This window comes from Emydura macquarii, unplaced genomic scaffold, assembly GCF_026122565.2.
Source record: "Emydura macquarii macquarii isolate MOO-44397 ecotype Brisbane River unplaced genomic scaffold, CSIRO-AGI_Emac_v2 contig_1644, whole genome shotgun sequence".
In the NCBI taxonomy this organism is placed as follows: domain Eukaryota; kingdom Metazoa; phylum Chordata; order Testudines; family Chelidae; genus Emydura; species Emydura macquarii.
The window spans coordinates 7,913,287-7,933,352 of NW_027131781.1; the positions used below are offsets into that span (position 1 = coordinate 7,913,287).

A 20,066-nucleotide genomic window follows, 5' to 3' on the forward strand; every position below is an offset into this window, starting at 1 on the left:
TACTGATTGCAGTGGGATGACTGGAGGTAGGAGTCCTCCAATGTAAGTTAGAGTTGGACTGTCTAGCCCGGTATTAGTGGTATCTTTAGAAGGACTCAGTGTAATTGTTTTTCCTTCCATTTCATTTGTAAACTGTTGCTGCACAGCACTGGGTTTTTTCCCCCCTTTTAATTTCCTGTCAGTGGAGTGACAGAGAAAATGTCTTGATGTTTAGAATCCAGAGGACTTTGATTCTTTAAAAATCAGATTCAAACAAGTTTAAGGTAGTAAAACTTCACTCTTACATAATAGCAATTTTAACTTAGAGAGACTTTCATACACTGAAATACAGAATGCGCATAATTTAGCCACCTTGTAACTCCTCAGTTAAAACAATACTTTATTTTTTCTTTAAACTCACATCCGTTACAAGGCTCCTGTATCTTGCAGTTGAAGTGCGTCTATCTTTTAATTATAGAATTGTTTTCATTTCCTTCCATGGTTTTTGATTCTTTCCAGCTTTAAAAGATTCCATTAAGAGATCCATTAACAGCGACTGGAAAATTGAGCTTCCTGGTGAGTTTCAGATCGCAGGCACTACTGTCCGGTACGTGCGAAGGGGTCTGTGGGAGAAAATGTCTGCCAAAGGACCAACTAAAATACCACTGCACTTGATGGTAACTTTATATCCTTTGTTTGTGTTTCTTAAGTGATGCAACATAAAGGGTTTATATCCAAGCTCAAAGTTAAACTTAAACTATTTGCTTCCTCCCCAGGGCTTTAAGGAAAATCTTTTGCGTCATCCCTGATTTCTTTTGCAGGGTTATGGGGCAACACTTACATCCCACTTAAGATCTATTTTGTATCAGCATGCAATCTCCATAGAAGCTTCACACTCCGCTCCGGAAGAGAACATACCCTGTGATGTACATTACATAATGAGACATAAAGACGCTGTTTTCCAAGGGCCTCTGTGTTTTGTGCACATAACCATTTGAACATGCAAAAGGACATTGGCCCAGCTTCCTAGTTGACTCACGCCAGTGTACATTTCTCTGTTCAAAAGCCATTTTGCTCACACATTTAGTAAAAGATGCTCATTTTGTGTATGTACAAAACAGATGACCTGTGCAAATTTGGTGCTACATATTGATTTAGTTGCACACAAAATCATCTTGAATTCTATATTGAATAGATTGAGTGCTGTTACATTTCTTTGCTATGGATCAACATAGTCTTTCTATTTACACATGATGTTATTTGATAAACATGGCTCTGTAGCTGAAGCAATGTGAGTCAACAGACCGCTCAGGTCAGGAGATCAAGAGTCTTTTCGCAGCTCTGTGACTGACTCAGGAGATCCAAACTTTCCATCCTGACATCAAATCTCTCACAAAGTAGCCTGTATATTACTAAAAAATTGGCTGTCCTCAGGGCACCATATATAACATGAATTTGCATGAGCTCAGGTTTGCGAAAATGTTGTGTAAGATTCCTGTGCCTTTTGTGGCTAGATCTGAATGTTCCAAGGTTTTCCTTTGTTGATGCTCATTGCAATAGACTCTGGTACTGTCACTTGGGAAACTTAAGCATTGGTGGGTATCTTTTTTTAATAGAAATAAACAAACAAAACCAACCCCCAAACACCCAATAAAACAACAAAATTAAGGATCATGTTACTAGGAAGCTTCTTCATAAGCTCCATTCATTATAATACAAACTAACTTTTCAGTCGCATATTAATAGGGGTTATTTTTCCTTCCTCCCCCCTTTCTCCAGATATGCTTTAAAAATGGGGGAGAGAGACTACTATCAGATCTTCAGAACAAACACACAGCCCAAAGTCATTCAGAGAGTAATAAACAAAGCTCATTTAAAACAGCGTGTAATTTATTTGAAACTCTTGTCTCAAGTCAATTATTAATCTCTCCCCTGAAACAGGATAGTGATTTTAATTCTTTCAACACAAGAATGAAAAGGATGGTTACCAGTTACCTCTAAATAGAAAACTGTTGTCCAAACAATGGTGGAACACACTTGACTGACAAAGAGCCAGAAGCCTCACTGAATCCATTGTGACCTGCATTTGAAATCAATTACACACACATACACACACACATGCACGCACACATATTATATGTGGCTACGAAATTGCATGAAATTAGTTTCATATGGGCCCTTAGATTCACTAGTTTTGTTTCCATATTGAGATAATAAGGATCTCTTTTAAGAAGCTGTTTTTTAATACTTGGGGCATTTCTCCAAATGCGTTACTGTAAGTATATTTCTTGGATACATGCATGTTTGTGTAGCTAGGCCTGTGCTAGACCTCCTCTTGGCAACAAAAGCCAACCAGGGCACAGAGATGCTTTAAACATGACTGTTTCCTTAGTGCAATAAGATGAGCTGCTCTTATCTCACATGCTTAAATAAAGTCAGGGCAGGATTTGAGTTCTCTGCTGATTGTCACCTAACGTTTTGGATTCTGCAGAAAGCTTTGTAAACCTAATGATGGTCCATAGGAGCTTTAACTTTTGTTTCAAGCTAAGAATATAATGTCTTATAATGATAGACTCAAGCGCAGTCCATTTAGCTTAACAAAGAGAAGGTTATGGGGTGACTTGAGTACAGTCTATACGGGGGAAGAGCTATTTAATAATGGGCTCTTCAATCTAGCAGAGAAAGGTCTAACACGATCCTATAGCTGGAAACTGAAACTAGACAAATTCAAACTGGAAATAAGATGTAATTTTTTAACCGTGAGAATAATTAACCGTTGGAACAATTTACCAAGAGTTATGGCAGATGGTTGGTTTTTTGAAGAGGGTCGAAGATGTGTTTCCAGAACGATGAAGAGTCAGAAAGGAGCTTTCCTTTGGGTGACTGGAGGGTTCCTGTTCGAATGATTGTTTTAATGCTGCTGGGATTATGTTGTAATAGCAATTATGTCTTTTAAAAAATCACAGAGGGCCACATCCTCAGCTGGTATAAACTGGCATAGATCCATTGATTTGAAAGGAGATACTCCAGTTTACATGCACTGAGAATCTGGCCCAGAAAATTGATTTGCTCCAAAGCTCTCCCAGCCTATCTTTTACATAGCACAGTAATTCAGATAAAAGAGTCTGTTTCTGATTCCTCACTGGTTTTACAGCAGTGGGGACTCCCTGGACTTTACTGAAGTTCCTCAGTGAAAGTGAGAGCCAGATCTGGCCCAATGTGTAAATCGAACTAGAACCAGAACTCTACGCCCACTATGACTAATAATGAGGCACCCTTTTTCAGCCCTCCTTTCATTTATAGTTATCCCTGTTAGTGAATTTCTCAGAGCAGGGAGGCTGGAGAGGTCAGCCATGATCCGATGACAGTCACATGCTGTGAGAAGTGAGTTTCACACCTCAGAATCACTGCAGCAACATCGTAGTGAGGTGAGAACGTGGATGGAACCAGTGCATGATGAGAAAAAGCAGAGCTCCTTATTTCTTTCTTCAGAAAATACCTGTGTGTAGGGAGATACAGTTAAATCCCCTTATTAGTGGGGTTTGTCAGTTAGCACCAGGACAGACTTGTTCTTGTCAGCACAATTTCCCATGGTGCATCAGATGATGATTTGACTTGTTTGTTTATTGATGAAGTTGTTAAATGCTGCTCCAGACTCATTAATAAACTCCTGTGCCATTAAAGTGTGAAGTGATACGATGTTAAACTCAAAAACAGCCCTTTCTTCCGACCCCACTCATCCTCCCAGAAGGCTGAATAAATAGATAGACCTGGCAGCACGACTGACTTCCCAAAACAAATTAAGGCACGTATGATGAATGGCATCTTATTTCCATGCAATCATTAACTTAATTAGTTACTATATGAACATAAATCTGATTTAATGTTTCCTGCTGTCGAATTACTTCTGTTTTGATAGCCAGAAGCCAACTCGTCGCAGCTGACACCAAAAAAAAAGCTAAGTCCAAATTTCTCAAAATTGAGTACTTACCGCTAGACACCGAAGTCTGGTTTTAAGACACCTCCATAAGTGGCTTGATTTTTCAGCAGTGCTGAGCACTTACAGCTCCCACGGATTTCTTTTGTATCCTCATCTCTGAAGATCAGGCCTCTTCTATTTTAGGTACCTAATTAAGGAGTTGGATGTCTTTCTTGAAGCACCCGCATTTGAACGTGTTGACCTAAGACAGCATTGCTTGCTTTGCCCTCTGTGCTCCGTTGGCTTTTCCAGTGCAGTGTATAATAACAGCCTTTCTTGTGCTGCTGAACCAGGTGCTGTTATTTCACGACCAGAACTATGGAATTCATTACGAGTACACCATTCCTGTAAACTACACCGCTGAAAACAGAAGCGAGCCAGAAAAACAACAGGATTCTTTGTACATCTGGACACACAGCGGATGGGAAGGATGCAGTGTGCAGTGTGGGGGAGGTAAGGCCATTTGGGACACTGGTGCGACTGTTTTGTATGGTGTTTGCCAAGGCAGGCAATAAAGAGAGGTGAATGCAGAACAGGCTGCAGCTCTGCCAAAGCACAGACATCACGAGGAGGGCTAAGCTACGGAAACGACTGTTGGCATGGCAGTTGGGTGAAACGAAAGCTCGCTTTCAGCAGATCTACAGGTCCGCGGCAGCCGCGCTGTCTTTTCTCGCTCAGTGTTCTGGCAGGGCTGCTGCTTTGTCGGCTCATTACCTTCTGTGGAACTGCACCTGGTTTAGTGCTTCACGGATGGCTCAAGACACTTGTGTGCAGCCCCGCAGCTCAAGGCTTGGTCAGACTCTTGGAGCAGAGTTTTCACAGGCATGCGTGCATATTTGCTGAAAGAAGCTTCTCTCCCCGAGGGTAAAGTAGGGGCAGTTCCGATGTAACAATTTGCTGTAGATTGCATCAGAAACAGTTAACCAGGGATGAACATTCAGTATGTACATTAGCACCCTGCAGATCACACTTTTCAGCTGATTGTTCCTGGGACGTTCTGAAATAGATTCACTGAAGCCAGAGGGGCACTTGACTCCCGCAGAAGACAGTTAATGCTGCATCTGCCATCGTAGGTTGGCTTTCCATATGTAGGAGAGGCAGCTTTAATTCTCCCTAAGGAATCAGGTCACTTCCTATAGACCCTGGTCAAGCCCCTTTCATGAGCATCTCTGTGTGGTGCCAGCTCTATCCATTCATCCATCATGAAGATACCACAAAGGAGTTAGAGTGCTCATCTTAAAAACCTCACCCCTTGTCAGGTTTCCCACTGTGATGGGGCATCTGCCCCACACTGGCACTTAAGGGCTTAAAAGCAACTCTAGGGAGGCTGTGTGGGAGGCAGTCAATAGGAGAGAGGCTGGGTGGAACAGCCAATCAAAGTTCAGCAGGTCCATATAAAAGGATCTGCAGGACAGAGCAGACATGGCCTGGAACCCAGGGCCTGGGCAGGCTGTATCTCCCACAGGCAGAGCTATTGCTGGTACCGAGGGAGCCAAAGGAGCTCCTGGTGCGCTATTGAAGGCAGATAGTGGCAGGCCCTGAGTGCTAGGACTGGGGAGGAAGTGGCTGAGAAAGATAGCAGCAGGAAGAGGAACTAGGGATGCAGCAAAAGGCTGCAATTCACAGGGTCCCTGGTCTGGGACCCGGATTAGTGGGTGGGCACGAGTCCCTCCCCCTCCCCCTACTCGCCACTGGGTAGTGGCAGGATAAGTGACTGCAAGTGCCACTGAGGAAGTGGTGGGATGAAAAACTGCAGTGGCTACTGGGAAAGAAGCCAGACTACGAAGAAGCCAAAACTTCTCCCGGAAGGGGGCTGAGCCGGAGGGCTGGGTCAGGAAGAAGACATTTCGATTTTGGACAGCTGCAGGAAGGCCTACCAGCCAACAGCAGGGAGAGAGTGACAGTATGCAGACTGCGGATATGGGCGTCAGCCTGGACCTATTCCCCAGACAACCACCAGGAGGTGCCAGACCAGCAGTGAGTGGGGCAAACCTGTCACAAGCACCATCAGGATCTTCTACCCTCCATACACTAAATTCCTGGATTTTTTTCTGTCTAAAAAAGTTAATTTAATTTTGACTCATTTGCTTTCCTTTTACAGTAATTATTTCCAGTCACTGAGCCCTCATGAGAGTGAATCTTAAACCTGTTGTCTGGGTTTTAGGAGTAATAGGCTTCCCACATGGTTGGAGCACAAATGTCACCCTCCGGCAGTATGGTCCCACCATCAGTAGACTCAGATATATCCGTTCTTAAGCACCTTGGTTTTCAGGCACATTTCACTCCTTACTCTTGGTGGAAAGGGCTTCTTTTCTTTCGGACTTTTAGAGTGTATAAACTCACTTATGGTTCTAAAAGTAATCAGGGACTTAATTTACATTGGACTTTCCAGTGACAAGTTTTAATGGATTTTTTGCTGATCGATCATACGTCCCAGGCGGGCAGTTTGTGAAGTATCTAAAACAGTCAGACTTAAGATTGTAAAGGGAGAAGCTTGAGGAGTTTCCCCCAAATAAATGTCATATCGCATGGTGAGATGGTGATGCTTACATTGTGACATCCTCATGTTGACTCAGCATGTTGAAAGGCAGCTATCTCACGGACACAACACAACACCTTCACATCAGAGTGGATTGCTGAGCCCAAGGCACCATGTTCATCAGTGGAAATGAGACTCCCGTCTCAGCTGATGTATGGACATAGGTTGTGTGGAAATAGTAAAACCACTCTGGAGTGTGGGGTCTTGAGCCCAAATCTGAAATTTAAGGATGAGGTTCCATGGAGGTTGGACAACAACCAAACCAGCAATGATGATACCAGTGAGATCTGGGGGAAAAATCTAAATATATTAAAGAAAGTATACAAGCTACCTGTGGTCAGATGAAATGAGGGAAATTTCATGGCAAGGAGATGTGGTGGTGGTCCAGTCACATGAGGGAAGCAATAAAGAATGGCAATAGCAGAAAATAAGAGCGACGGTAAGTTATGAGTAATACAGGATGATACAGAAAATAGCTAAAAAAGTTGTTGCAGAAACAAAATGTCAGGCATTTAAAGAAGTACTCAGAACAACCAATGAAGGAAGGGGAAAAAAGAATATGTAGATTAGCCAAGATTAAGCAAAGAAATGCAGAGAATTTGGGAGCTGTGAAGTGTGTCAAAGATAAAAATGGAAGAGAACTGGGGGAAGATGGTGAAATCATTAGGAGGTTTTATGAGAAACTGCTCTGTGAAGAGAGTGTGAAGAAACCACTGAGGGAAGTATGCACAAGCAAAAACCTGATGACCTATCACCACAATTGAGACTCAGCCAGTGTTCAAGATGGTAAAACATGGGAAGGCAGTGGGAGCAGATAATATACCAACTGAGGTATTTAAAGCATTAGGCCAGGAAGGAGTGGTGAGGGTGACAAACCTTTTCAACTTAATTCTCCATACTGGAAAAATTCCTACTGAGTGGAGGAAGAAAGTGTTGATCCCTCACCTCAAGCATAAAGGAGATGTGCAAGAATGTAGTCATTGCTGACCCATCAAGTTAATCAGTCACACGATGAAGGGTCTCAAAAGAATTATTGAGAAAAGACTTTGGGAGGCAGTGGAGCATCAATCAAGTGACAACCAATTTGGGTTTGTGCCAGAAAGGTCAACGATGGATCCCATGTTTGCAGGAGGAAGTATGGAGAGAAACACAGGGAATTACACTTAGTGTGTTTGGACTTAGAGAAGGCTTCTGACTGAATTCCTAGACAATTGTTATGGTGGTGCTGGTGGTTGCACAATCTGCTGGAGTCATATATTCAGACTATCATGGACATGTACAAGGGTAGCATATCAGTAATGAGACGCAGCTGTGTCTACAGTGAGTCATTCATTGTGAGGATAGTCCTACATCAAGGAACTCGAAACAGACCTAGACCTGCAGAGGGCTGCCTTAGAAGAAAATGGCTTATGAATCAGCTCACAAAAGATGAAATACATTGAATGCTTTGAGGGACAACAAGAAGCCAATAAATCTAGATGGTATCAAATTAAAAGTCACTGCAACAATTTAAATACCGTGGTTCAGTGTCAAGCCATGATCAGAATGTGGATGAGAATGTTGGGAGCCACATGAGGAGCAGTTGGTGGAAGTGGAGAGAAGCGATGGGAATTCTCTGCCATAGGAATATGCCAAGTAAAGAGCAAAGTGAATGAGATTAGAATGAGGCCAGCTACGACATACAGGTTGAAATGCTGGCTAGTTTGAAGAACTATCTCACACTTTCAGACTGAGAATGCTGAGTCATTTAAGAGCTGATCGGCTATGCCGTGGAACAGTAGTTGCCATGATGCAGGTAGACCCTCCCCTCCATCATGGAAAAGCTGAGGGAATATCAAGTGGGACCACTGGGTCACGTGAGGAGACGAGACATGCGATGTATTAACCAGAGAGTACATGAGCTAGTAGTCATGGGACAAAGACCTCGAAGAAGGTGGTCTGAGACCCTGAAAGAGAAGTTGAAAAAGGTTGGTGTCAGCTTGGAAGGTGCACTTGACAAGAACGCTTGGAGATGAAGAACAAGAGTCACCAACCCCAACTGTCATGTCAGGATAAGGTAGAGAAGAAGCAAATTGGTAGCACTTTTTACTGCAATACATCCAGAGGACCTGAGGACCAGAAATGGTTTATATTTCATCCCCTTGTAAAATTTGAGTAAGCCCCAAACTATAGCCTTCGAAGCCTGCTCACTCCTTTTCAGCCTTCTTGTTGCTGCATTAAATGAGTTGGATGTTAGTCAGTATGAAGGGAAAGAAGCAGCAGAATCCCAGCTGTACAACAGGAAACTCAGGCTGAGGGGTGAATCTCAGGTCATTATTAGTCATCCACAGAAGTGGCCAGTTATCTGGCTCCACTCTGCCTCCCTGGAGCATCTGTACTAGGTGATGTGTGGGTCACAGCAGCATGTGGAGGAGGAATCAAAATCGATGCAGATTGCTTTCAAGGTTGTATTTACATGAAGAGTTGAAAGATGTAGCTCAGTATGCTAACATCCATGACATCCATGATCATTGTGCAAAGATTTGCAGGTTTGCTAGCAGGACAGAGCAGCCCAAAGAGATGGCATAGAACACAGAAACATCCACAGAGATATTAGTTCTGTATGCGATCAGTAGAGGTAGACAGAAAGAATTTAGCTATAAAGGAAATTTTGTTAAATAACATGTTGATCTTAAGCAGTTAACAGCCTCCAGCAATTAACTAGTTTACTGGTTTACCATTGTTTTTGGTTTGACTTTTAGGTGAGCGTAAAACCATTGTGTCCTGTACGAGGATCATTAACAAGACCATGATGTTGGTGAATGACAGTGACTGCCAGCACGTGACACGTCCTGAACCCCAGGTCAGAAGATGTAACACACACCCCTGCCAGTCACGGTAAGGAGCTTAAAAACAAAATCAACATACCTATTTCTCGCAACCACCCTTCTCTAAATCATCTCTCTACGGGACACTGTCAAAGTGTCTGAAGGCATTAGAGCACACGGTTAACTGCAATATCCAGTTGTAATACTCGTTTTTCATTTGTTGAGCACATCAGATTTTCATTACCTGAGAACTGATTTAATTTGTGATCAGTAAATCAGGATTCCTTGCAAGCTACATACATATATAGTTTATTTGGGGATTGTGTTTTTTCTTCCCCTTAGCTGCATAATCTGGGAGACCAAATAGTTGACTATATATAGCTAGACAAGTTTACAGTGATGGCATGTCTAGCCTTGTTTCTTTAACCTATGCAGAATAGGGCTTGATTAATTGTCACACCCTGTTGGAAAGAGGAACATGGCCTTTAAACCTTATCTGGTGTGACATATCAGGGTGCAATCCAGATCAGTGAGGGGCTGTGTCCCCCCAGCCCTTCAACCTTGGGTGCCTTACAATGCCTTGCTGAAATAGCTCCCACCTGGGCCACTCAAAACAGCCTTCTGTCATGCAAGCTGCACCCTGAGTATCTGTCTGTAGCAACACTTGGGTTAGACTCTGGCTTTAGCTAGTCTGCACACCCCCAGTCTTAGATTTCCCCCCAGAAATCTTTGTGTTATACTGCCCGGCCCTCTTCTGGACAGTACAAGTTATATTAGGTCCATTATTTCATTAAAAGAAATAATATGTACACAGTTTGTCACCCCAAATAGAGTTTCCGAGACACTTCAGTTTAAACACACTGGATTAGATAAAACAATAAAACAAGTAAAATAAGAGAGAGAGAGAGATTTTAAGTGAGTACAAGTAATGATGCATAAAGGTCAGAAATGGTTACAAGAAAAATAAAAATAAGACGACTGATACCTAACTTAACAAACTGTACCAGATTCAAGCAAAGTTTCTCACCATATGTTTTCAGCAGTCTTACTGACCAAACCCTGTAGCTCATGACCTCTTCTTCTAGAATCCAACAAAGGCTTCCTTTTTTGCTTCATGTGGCATGAATGCAATGGCCAGGGAGACAGAGAGGTGTCTTGGGATGTCCCCCCTTCGAGAAGTATTTCCAGCCAGGAGCAAGGTGATAGGCAATCTGCTAAGATGTCGATTTTTTTGCCCCTTCCTCTTCCCCTTCCCCTTTTGATGGTCCATCAGCCTTGTTTACATTTGTCTCTGAGGAACTGGTTTGGCCACTCCCCAGATTTCTCTGGAAAAACCATGCTTTTTTAGTCATGATCTTAGTTTACGTTTATAGCTTCACATATAAAAATGCTGGATGTTCCTTTTCCCATGGTATTATTGATCAGCAAATCGTGAGTTTTTAAATCCTATCTTACAAGGCATACTTTATACAAAGATTTTTACAATAGTGTGTAGGGTGTGAACATGGTTATATCCTGTCACACCTTATCCTCTGCTGTACTGTGAGTCTGATCTGTATCATCTGACTAATTTAGATTACAAGCTCTTTCTATGTGTCAAGCACTCTTTGCTCGGATCCTGATTCAGGAAAGCACTTATGCGCCTAATGAACTTTAGGCACCTGCTTAAGTCTCATTGTACCTTGTATAGCTTCTGTTCACACTTGTGCCGTCACTGAGTCACAATGGCATCACACTCCTTCATGTGTACTGTGCAAGAGCCTTCAGGATCAGAGCTCAACAGCAGGTGATCCCAGGGGGCACCGTGGGGACAGTTCCAGGCCTGCCTGATTTAGTGCACTCATGCTCCCCCATTCCTTTGTCTGCTCCCCCCTTTCAGCTCTGTGACTTCCTGCCTGACACCCTCAGCCTTGGGACAGCCTCAGTTTCAAATGAGCCAGCTGCCCTTCCTCTCTTCTTTTGAATCCCTCATTACAACCCACTGCATTCACAAAGCCCTTCTGTGTGGGCCTGTTCACTGGTAAATTTTCAGAATGGCTGAGCCATGTCTCGTATCTCTCTAATATTGTGTCTGCACTAGAGACTGGAATCAGTGAGAGCACCCCCGTGCTATTCCCCATAGGACAGGCACTGTTTCAAGTTAGGAACCATTGTACTTTTGCCTGGTCTCCGCACTATTGCTGTTCTGCAACATTGCAGTCACATTGCTGTTTAAGTAGATATATCAGTGTTCCCAGCACAGCGCTCAAAAGCAGTGGCTTCAACGAACATCGTGGGATACCAGGTATGCCTCTGGGAACTGTGAAAGAAGAGGTCAAAATGCCCAAGGAAATGCTCATAATTTTCAAGGGGAACTTGCATAAACTCCATGATGTGGTGCTGTTTCCAAACCTTTTTCTCCAGCAGGATGCACAGATGAACTCTCAGCTCACAACCCTGGGCTCAGCAAGAAAGGTTTCCATTGGCTCTTTTGAAAAGCCATTTGGAGGTGCTTGGGGGTGGGTGCAGACAAGCAGAAGGAGTCCTGCACCATCTCAGGGAGCTAGAGACTGAGATAAGCAGCTGACTGAGCTCAGCAAGCAATGGTCTTTCACCACTAGCCAAATGCAGTTGGGAACACACTTCAGTGTGGATGCAATGGGGTATCTAATGGGACCTAAATTGCACTGTGAATTCTTGGTAAAGTGTGCATTTTGTTCTATGCTTTCTCTACAACACCTTGTACATTTACAGCTCTATAAAAATAATGAGTAATTCAAATGGGCTGAGTTAAGGATGGAATTAAATCACACCTCCTCCTTCCCAGTGCTACTTAGAAAGGGCCATTATCTTCGGATGTCCAAATTGCCCCATTTTTGGTAGCCCCTTAATGTTATTCCAGAGTGCTTGTTTTTCTGTATGGAATCACCAGGCAACTTACAGGCACAGTTAAGCATAGTTATCCTCAGAAGCAGTTTAGCGAGACAATGATGCTCTCATCGGTCCATTTTGTCAGAGCCATGGTAACAAACGCCAACTGTGCTTAATACCCAGAAAGGCCACAAACTCCAGCTGATGATGTGACAGACCACATGCCCTCCTTCGCTCCACGTAGACCACACGTTCACACTTCACATGCTTTTGAATTTAAACATTTTCAGAAGCACATTCTCTGTGCCTCTGTAGAATTTAAATTTCCACTTGCGTTTGCCCACCCAGCTATTAGAAATGCATGCTTAGCATATTCTCTGACCAAGAACATCTTAAAGAAACCATTCTCTTTCACCATGTCAGTGCTTTTTTTATGAGCCCTGAATTAGTTTTAGGGTTTCAAGTAAAATTATTATAGCATCTTGTTACAATAAGATCCTTTCCCTTTTCCACTGAGCACTCCACTCTAGACCAGAGGATAGAAGAAGGGAACAATGGCTTCCTTTTTGTAGTAAATCTGTTTTCTCCTGTTATTTTTGATTTAAGTTGGACAGGGTTTCTGATACTCTGAATTTAAATGGAATTGCATCTAGCTTGTGAAGCATCTGTCTACTAGAAAGGCAGTGTGGTTAGTGGGTAGGGCACAGTTCTGGATCTCAGGAGACCTGGGATGTATTTCTGGGGCTGGCTCTGACTTTTGGCAAGCCACTCTACCCTATTGCCCCTTTATTTCCCCTATTGAGCCTTATCTACTGAGCTCATAAGCTCTACAAGGCAGGAATGGCATAAGGGCACATCTACACAACGAAGTTAAGTCAACTTAATTTAGAGTCAACATCCAGCCGCCGCAGTAAAGGTCGGTCACGTGTGTCCACACCTCCTTCATTGTCTCGGTGGAGTGTGTCCTCACCAGCAGCGTTTGCATCGATGCAGAGAGCAGTGCACTGTGGGTAGTTATCACACAGTGCAACTAGCCACAGGGGGTTTTGGGAACGGCTTGCAGTGCCTCATGGGACCAAAACATTGTCGCTGTGTGGAATAGGAACATGGCTTTGACCTCCCACGATGTAGTTTCCGTCCTCCCTTTCTCCCTCCTTACCCTGACATCAATGGCATTTTTGCGTCATTTTTCCAAAGCCTGGCTTAGCCACGGGTACACCATAGTCCAAGAAGCATGGAGCCCGCTCAGCTCTACACTCTCATTGTGATCATCACACACACCTCGCACCTTACCCTGCAGTTTTTCCAGAGCCAAGGTAGGAGATGCCGTGCAGAACATTGTGATGTCCTTCAAGCAGCCCTGCTGCAAGCCATAGAACAAACAATTCCCAGTTGCTGCTGACAGTCGCATAGTATCTGAACACGGTGGAGCACCATTTCTGGTGTGGGGAAACAAGCACTGACTGGTCAGATCATATCGTTATGCAGCTATGGGGTGATGAGCAATGGCTTCAAAACTTTTGAATGCAGAAGGCCACGTTCCAGGAACTTTGTGCAGAGCTTTTCCCCAGCTCTGAAGCACAGCCACGCTAAAATGAGACCTGCTCGGACAGTGGAGAAGCGAGTGGCGATCGCTCTGTGGAAGCTTGCAACGCCAGACTGCTGCCGGTCAGTGGGGAATCAACTTGGGGTTGGTAAATCCACCATGGGAGCTGTTGTGATCCAAGTGTGCAGGGCCATTAATCGACATCTGCTAAGAAGGATAGTGCCTCTGGGCAATGTGCAGGACTCAGTAGATGATTTTGCCGTGATGGGTTCCCTAACTGTGGTGGGGCGATAGATGACACGCATATCCCTGTCTTGGCACCAGACCACCTTGCCAAAGAGTATATAAACTGAAAGGGATACTTTTCAATGGTGTTGCAAGAGCTGGTGGATCACAGCTGGCATTTCATCAACATCAACGTGGGATGGTCAGGAAAGGTGCATGTCACGCACATCTATAGAAACACAGGTCTGTTCAGAAAGCTGCAATTAGGGACTTTCTTTCTGGATCCCAAAATAACCACTGATGATATTGAAATGCCAATAATGATCCTGGAAGACTCAGCATATCCCTTGCTCCCATGGTTCATGAAGCTGTGCATCGGCCATCTGGACAGCAATAAGGAGCAGTTCAACAATAGGCTGAACAAGTGCAGAATGGTGGTGGAATGTGCCTTTGGACGTTTAAAGGGTTGCTGGCGCAGTTTGCTTACTAGGTTTCACCTCAGTGAGAGCAGTATCCCCATTGCTATCACTGCCTGCTGTGTGCTCCATAATATCTGTGAGGCAAAGGGAGAGTTGTTTCCGCAGGTGGAGGTGGATAGGCTGGCAACTAATTTTGAGCAGCCAGGGCAATAAGAAGAGCCCAGCGAGGACCTCTGCATCTCTGGGAGGCTTTGAAAACCCATTTCAATAATGAGCCACGATAATGTGAGCTGCTTATCTGCATTGTGCCTTCCCATGACATCCCCTTTGTTGCATCAGTTTCCTTGCACCTCCTCTTCCCCCCTCCAAACCCACATATTTGAAATAAATAAAGGGTATTTCTTTCTCAAAATGTTGACTTTTATTGCACAAACTTAAAGAAACTGAAAGAGCAGGAAAGTAATTGAACCTTGAGCAAACAATGTGATAAAATTGGGAGGGGAGAAACTAAATTAGATTCCTCGGAGGTATCTGCAATGCATTTGGTGGGGTCACCGCCAAGATTCGCATGCAGCTCATTGTAGAAGCAGCATATCTGTGGTGCAAACCAGAATGACTGTTCGCCTCCCTTGTCTTCTGGTACAACTGCCAAAGCTCTTTGATTTTCACAGCAGTCCCTGGTGTGTAGCCCTTCTCCACCATGCCGTGCTATCTTTTCATAGGTGTCTGCATTTCTATAGCTGGATCGGACCTGTGCCTGCACAGACTCTCCTCCCTATAGACCAATAAGATCCACCACCACCTGTAAACTCCAGCCTGGAGAGCATTTGGGGCATTGAGTCGCTATGATCAGCTGGGCTGGCGAGCTCTCCATGCTGATCAAATAGGAAACGGGAATTCAAAAGTTCCCAGGGGTTTAGCAGGGTAGGGACTGTTTCCTGTGTACCTGGTTGCTGTGCAGCAGAGTTGAAAACAATCTCCAGAGCAGTCACAGTGGAGCATTTTGGGACATCTTCTGGAGGCCAATTCAGTTGACTTACACAACACTGCGTTTATGCTGCCTCTCTGCTGACCCATCAACATTGAATTAAGCACTACACCTCTTGCAGAGGTGGCGTAATAGAGTCGACATAACAGGTGAGTTTGGTCGGCGGAAGAGACCTGGTAGAATAGATGCATACGTTATTGGGTCAACATAACATGGCTTCCATCGACCTAAGTTTGTAGCGTAGACCAGGCCTTACAATGTGTATGTAAAAGGAGGCTCCATTCTTTACTGGGGATTGTCATGCAAATAAAAAATAATCATCCACGTTAAACTTTAGGTTATTGTAAAGAAATGCTTATGATATGAATAACAGAGTGCCTGTCTTCCCAAATAATCCCAGAGTGCTTTACAAATCATATGTCCCTTTGAAATGCAGCCACCTCTTGGGAGAACCAAATAAAGTAAGGCAAGAAGTAGTAATTCCACCCAGCCAGAGAGGGGGTGATAACCCACCCACTACAGCATAGTATCTGTAAAAGGATACAATGAAACACCAAATGAAGAATGAGATACACTAATGTGTTTTCAAATTAAATGTCAGAGAATAGACATTTTTTTTTAAAGTTTTTTGTTGAAACTGGCAAAGGTGAAAGAATCTTTCATTCTTTATTATTGTTACTTTTTCACCTTTTAAAAAAAATGCCTCCTTTTCTTCCTCTTTTACTTTTTAATGTTCCTTGACCCTCTTTTTCCATTGAATTATTTACAGCTTCCTTTCCTGTCTCAACTGCACCCTATTAGCACCTCTTTTTTCTAATCCTCTGCCTACGCCTAATGATATTTCTTACAAAACCCTGCTGTAAGCATATGGAATCTGGATTCTTGCGTGCCGTATGTGTGGGTCGCTTCCAGCATACTGAACAGCAGAACAAATATATCGGCAAACCCGGCATTGGCCTGAGGCTAAGAAATCACAGATCACATCATGTGTTATTACTGAAAACACAGGTTGGCCAGTGGCCACGCATTTCAGCATTCATGATCAGGGTCTGTGAGCATGAGATTACTCTCCCCTAACACAGTACCAGAACCAAAAAGGCCGAGACTTGCAGTGGCCTAGATGCAAACATAGTTAGCGTGGCGCCAGGGGAGAGGGAATGGACACTTTAGTAGATGTTCAGTTCTTGCAGGGAACTACTGGATTTGTTGCTGCTCCTGAATAGCTAAATAGCAACAACAGCCAAAAATCTATTCCTTCATCTACAGCTTGATATTGTAGGAGACTGGACCCAGCCATGGGAAGTTGCTGTCGCAGCTTCTGGGCTAGACTGCTGTGTTGCACTCTACATAGGGCTCGGATGCCCTGGTGATACATGCTGTAGAAATACTCAGCCAGCTGGACCTGACAGCAAAGACCACACAGAAGCTATAGCATGTTCAATATGTGGTAGCCTACTTCCTAAGCAAGTCTGACTGATGGGAACGTATTACACCAATGCTCCATGCCCTATAGTGCCTCCCTGTACAATTCCAGACCTATTTCAAGGTCCTTGGTCCTTATCTGAGTCCTTAATGAGCTAGGCCAAACTATTTCAAAGTCTATTTCTACTTCTGCACTTCCCAGTGCCATCTGTGAAAGGAAGGGATGCTATGTTTGATGGTCCCAAATGTACAGCCATAGGCCAGGGAGCACCCTGGACTGTTCAGTGCCCTACCACCAGAGAGCAGTTGAATCACTGTGATCAGTCCTTATGCAGCCTTTCCTCCAGCAAAAGAGTAGCAAGTAAACCTAATAGCATTTCTCCAATAAGACCGGTGCTCAGATAGAACAGTGGTGAACATGGTCTAAAACCTAGCTAGATAATCCTGCATGAGAAATTGGCTTAAAATAGAGAAAAGCAAAATATATTCTTGGAAATATATAATTGTGATCCTAAATTTTGTACAGGGTGTCTAGCTACTATAGGGAGGGTACATTAGAAATGTATATAGACAGTTAAATTAATTAGTTAATGTTTGTATTTTACAGATATTAAGTGTCATCAAAGTGCTTATTAATATCGTAACTTTGGAGGCTCACTGTGTGCTTTACAAACTCTATATACCAAAGTCATGTCATCCATCAGTGAAATGTAGCTACCTCGGGGGAGAGCTGGTTTTATAGATTCACAGATTTTAAGACCTGAAGGGATCATTAGATCATCTAGTCTGACCTCCTGTATAACACAGGCCAAAAGAATTTCACCCAAAAAATGCTGCATTGAACCAACAACGTGTGTTTGACGAAAGCCTATCTTCCAGAAAGGCATCCAGGCTTGATTGAATACAAAAGATGGAGAAACCACCAGTTCACTTGGTAGTTTGTTCCTGTGGTTAAGCACCCTCCCTGTTAAACAATTTCTGCCTTATTTCTAATTAGAATTTGCTTGGCTTTAACTTCTAGTCTTTGGTTCTTGTTATGCCTTCCTCCACTAGATTTAAGGCCCCTTTAGAACCTGATATATTCTCCCCATGAAGGCACTTATACACTATAAACAATTCATCTCTCAGTCTTCTTTTTAATAAACTAAACAAATGGAGCTCTTTGTCTATCACTGAAAGGGATTTTCTCCAGTCCTTGAATCATTTCTGTTGCTCTTTTCTGTACTCTCACCAATTTTGCAATGTCCTTTTTACCATGCGCATACCAGAACTTGCCACAATATTCCATATCATTCTCACCAATTCAATATACAACTCCCTGCTCCTACTCATTACTCCCCAGTTTATGCATCCAAGAATCTCATTAGTCTTTTTGCCACAGCATTGCATTGGGAGCCCATGTTCAGCAACTTGTCCACAGTGACCCCTAAATCCTTTCCAGAGTCCCTGCTTTCCAGGATACAGTCTCGCATGCTGTAGGTATGGCCTGCACTCCTTGCTCCTACATGTATAATGTTGCATTTGGCCATATTAAAACACAATTATTTAAATATTCCCAGCTCCCCAAGCAATCCAAATCACTCTGCCTGATTTCCTTGTCCTCATTACTCACCACTCTGCTAGTCTAAGTGTCATCCGCAAATTTAATTAGCAGCGATTTTATATCTACATCCAGATCATTTTTTAAAATATTGAATAGCGTCAGATCTTGTACTGATCCCTGCACAACCTCACAGAAACACCCCAGCTCATTTAATGATGATTCCCTGTTGACAAATGAAAAACTAGCTTTTACAAAACTTTCAAAATTCTTTTCATTCCAAAGGGTTCAAAACTGACCTGTTATCATTTTTTTGAATTTTTTTAATCAGCATTTGAGTTGGAAATTTTTATCGACAGCGTTCATGAAATCGTTTTAGGAACTTTTCGTTTACCAAAAAACTCGTTTTTGAAAAAAATGAACAATTTCAGCAACGTTTTTGGTGCTGTTTTTGATCAAACTTTTGGTTTAAAATGTGATGAAAATTTCCTATAGTCAGCAATGTCTCATGAAAATTTTTCGTTTTTGAAAAAAAGACCGTTTTTCAATGCAACAACTTTTCCTTTGAGAAATTGTGACCAGTTCTATTCTGGGGTGGAAGCTGGCAGCTCTTTCATTTTCCCCCGACTGCGTTATGCACTTAGTGTCTTTCTCTATCTTGCTCCCAGTTCCATCTGCTCTTCTATTTTTGGCCTCCTCTCTGTCTCATCCCACAATCTTACTGATAGTTGAGTAGGAGTTGGCAGCCACATGCAGAATTCCTGTAAATCCTGGGCTAGGCCTCACGCCAGTGGCTCAAGTTACTTAACGGCGGAGCTTCCCCACCTGCCTACTATTGTGCTCCAACCCTATTTGGAGGCACCATGTCTAAGGGGTGAGAATTAGGACTGATTTCCAGCAAAGAGCCAGTTGGTGCCAGTGGTGGTCATTTTTGATACCCATTCACTAGGAAATGGACTGTGGCCTCAGACTCTTCACCTAGGTTACTAAACAGGCTTCAAATGATAAGGATTTGGGGTCATTATTGATCTAGAGTGTATTCGAACCAATCCCAGGCCTGCCAAGTCAATGGGCTGTCCCAGAGATTTTCAGGCTCTTCTATGGGGAAATCCCACTCTCACTGGCTGCCTTTCCCAGGAGACGGGATAATAGGGCAGGCAGTCAATCAGAGCTGCTGCATGAAGCGTGAGGGGACAACCCAGGGTTTGGAGATGGTTGAAGAGTGGTCGCAGCTTCTGTTTCTTGCTAGCTCTAACTCCAGCTACTGGGCAGCTCCCACCAGAACAGGAGAAGTCAGGGGAAAGATTATTGTTATTCCTGAGTCCCCCCAGGCTTTGTGGGGAGTGGCTGAAGAGAATCCCAAGTGCTCTTGGTGCCCATTTATACCTAGCAGGAAGGTGAAGATCCTGATGCTGGGTTTCTTCCCTCCCAGCACCAGGAGGAAGGGGGATCTACAGCAAACAGGAGCTGGGGGAATTCAGATCTGTAGGACAGGGGCGGCATTAGTGAGGGGTCCTGCTTAGGGAGAGGGGGAAGGATTCATGGTGAGCCTGAGAGATGCAGGGCCAGGATTCATTGAGGTCTGAGCAGGGAACAGAATTATTTGGGGGACCTGCTGAGATTTATGTCATAAGGGGGATGTTTAGGGGAGACCAAAGTGTATTGGGTGAGGGGTTGTCAGTTGTTAAAGGAATTGAAGAGGCTGTTATCAAATTAACTGAGGGGCTGTGGAGCAGTGTTCTCCAACTGGGGTGGCATGTGGGGTGTGTTGT

General features: G+C 43.6%; 1 protein-coding gene across 4 annotated transcripts in view; it reads left to right on the top strand.

The window, feature by feature from the left end:
• Nucleotides 1-20,066, top strand: part of ADAMTS17 (ADAM metallopeptidase with thrombospondin type 1 motif 17) — a 251,693-nt gene that overhangs the window by 187,265 nt on the left and 44,362 nt on the right. For all 4 annotated transcript variants that reach the window (XM_067555596.1, XM_067555598.1, XM_067555597.1 and 1 more), the window contains 3 exons: nucleotides 499-656; nucleotides 4,252-4,411; nucleotides 9,239-9,374. In XM_067555596.1, coding sequence (XP_067411697.1) covers nucleotides 499-656; nucleotides 4,252-4,411; nucleotides 9,239-9,374 — 454 coding nt within the window. The remainder of the gene's footprint in view (nucleotides 1-498; nucleotides 657-4,251; nucleotides 4,412-9,238; nucleotides 9,375-20,066) is intronic.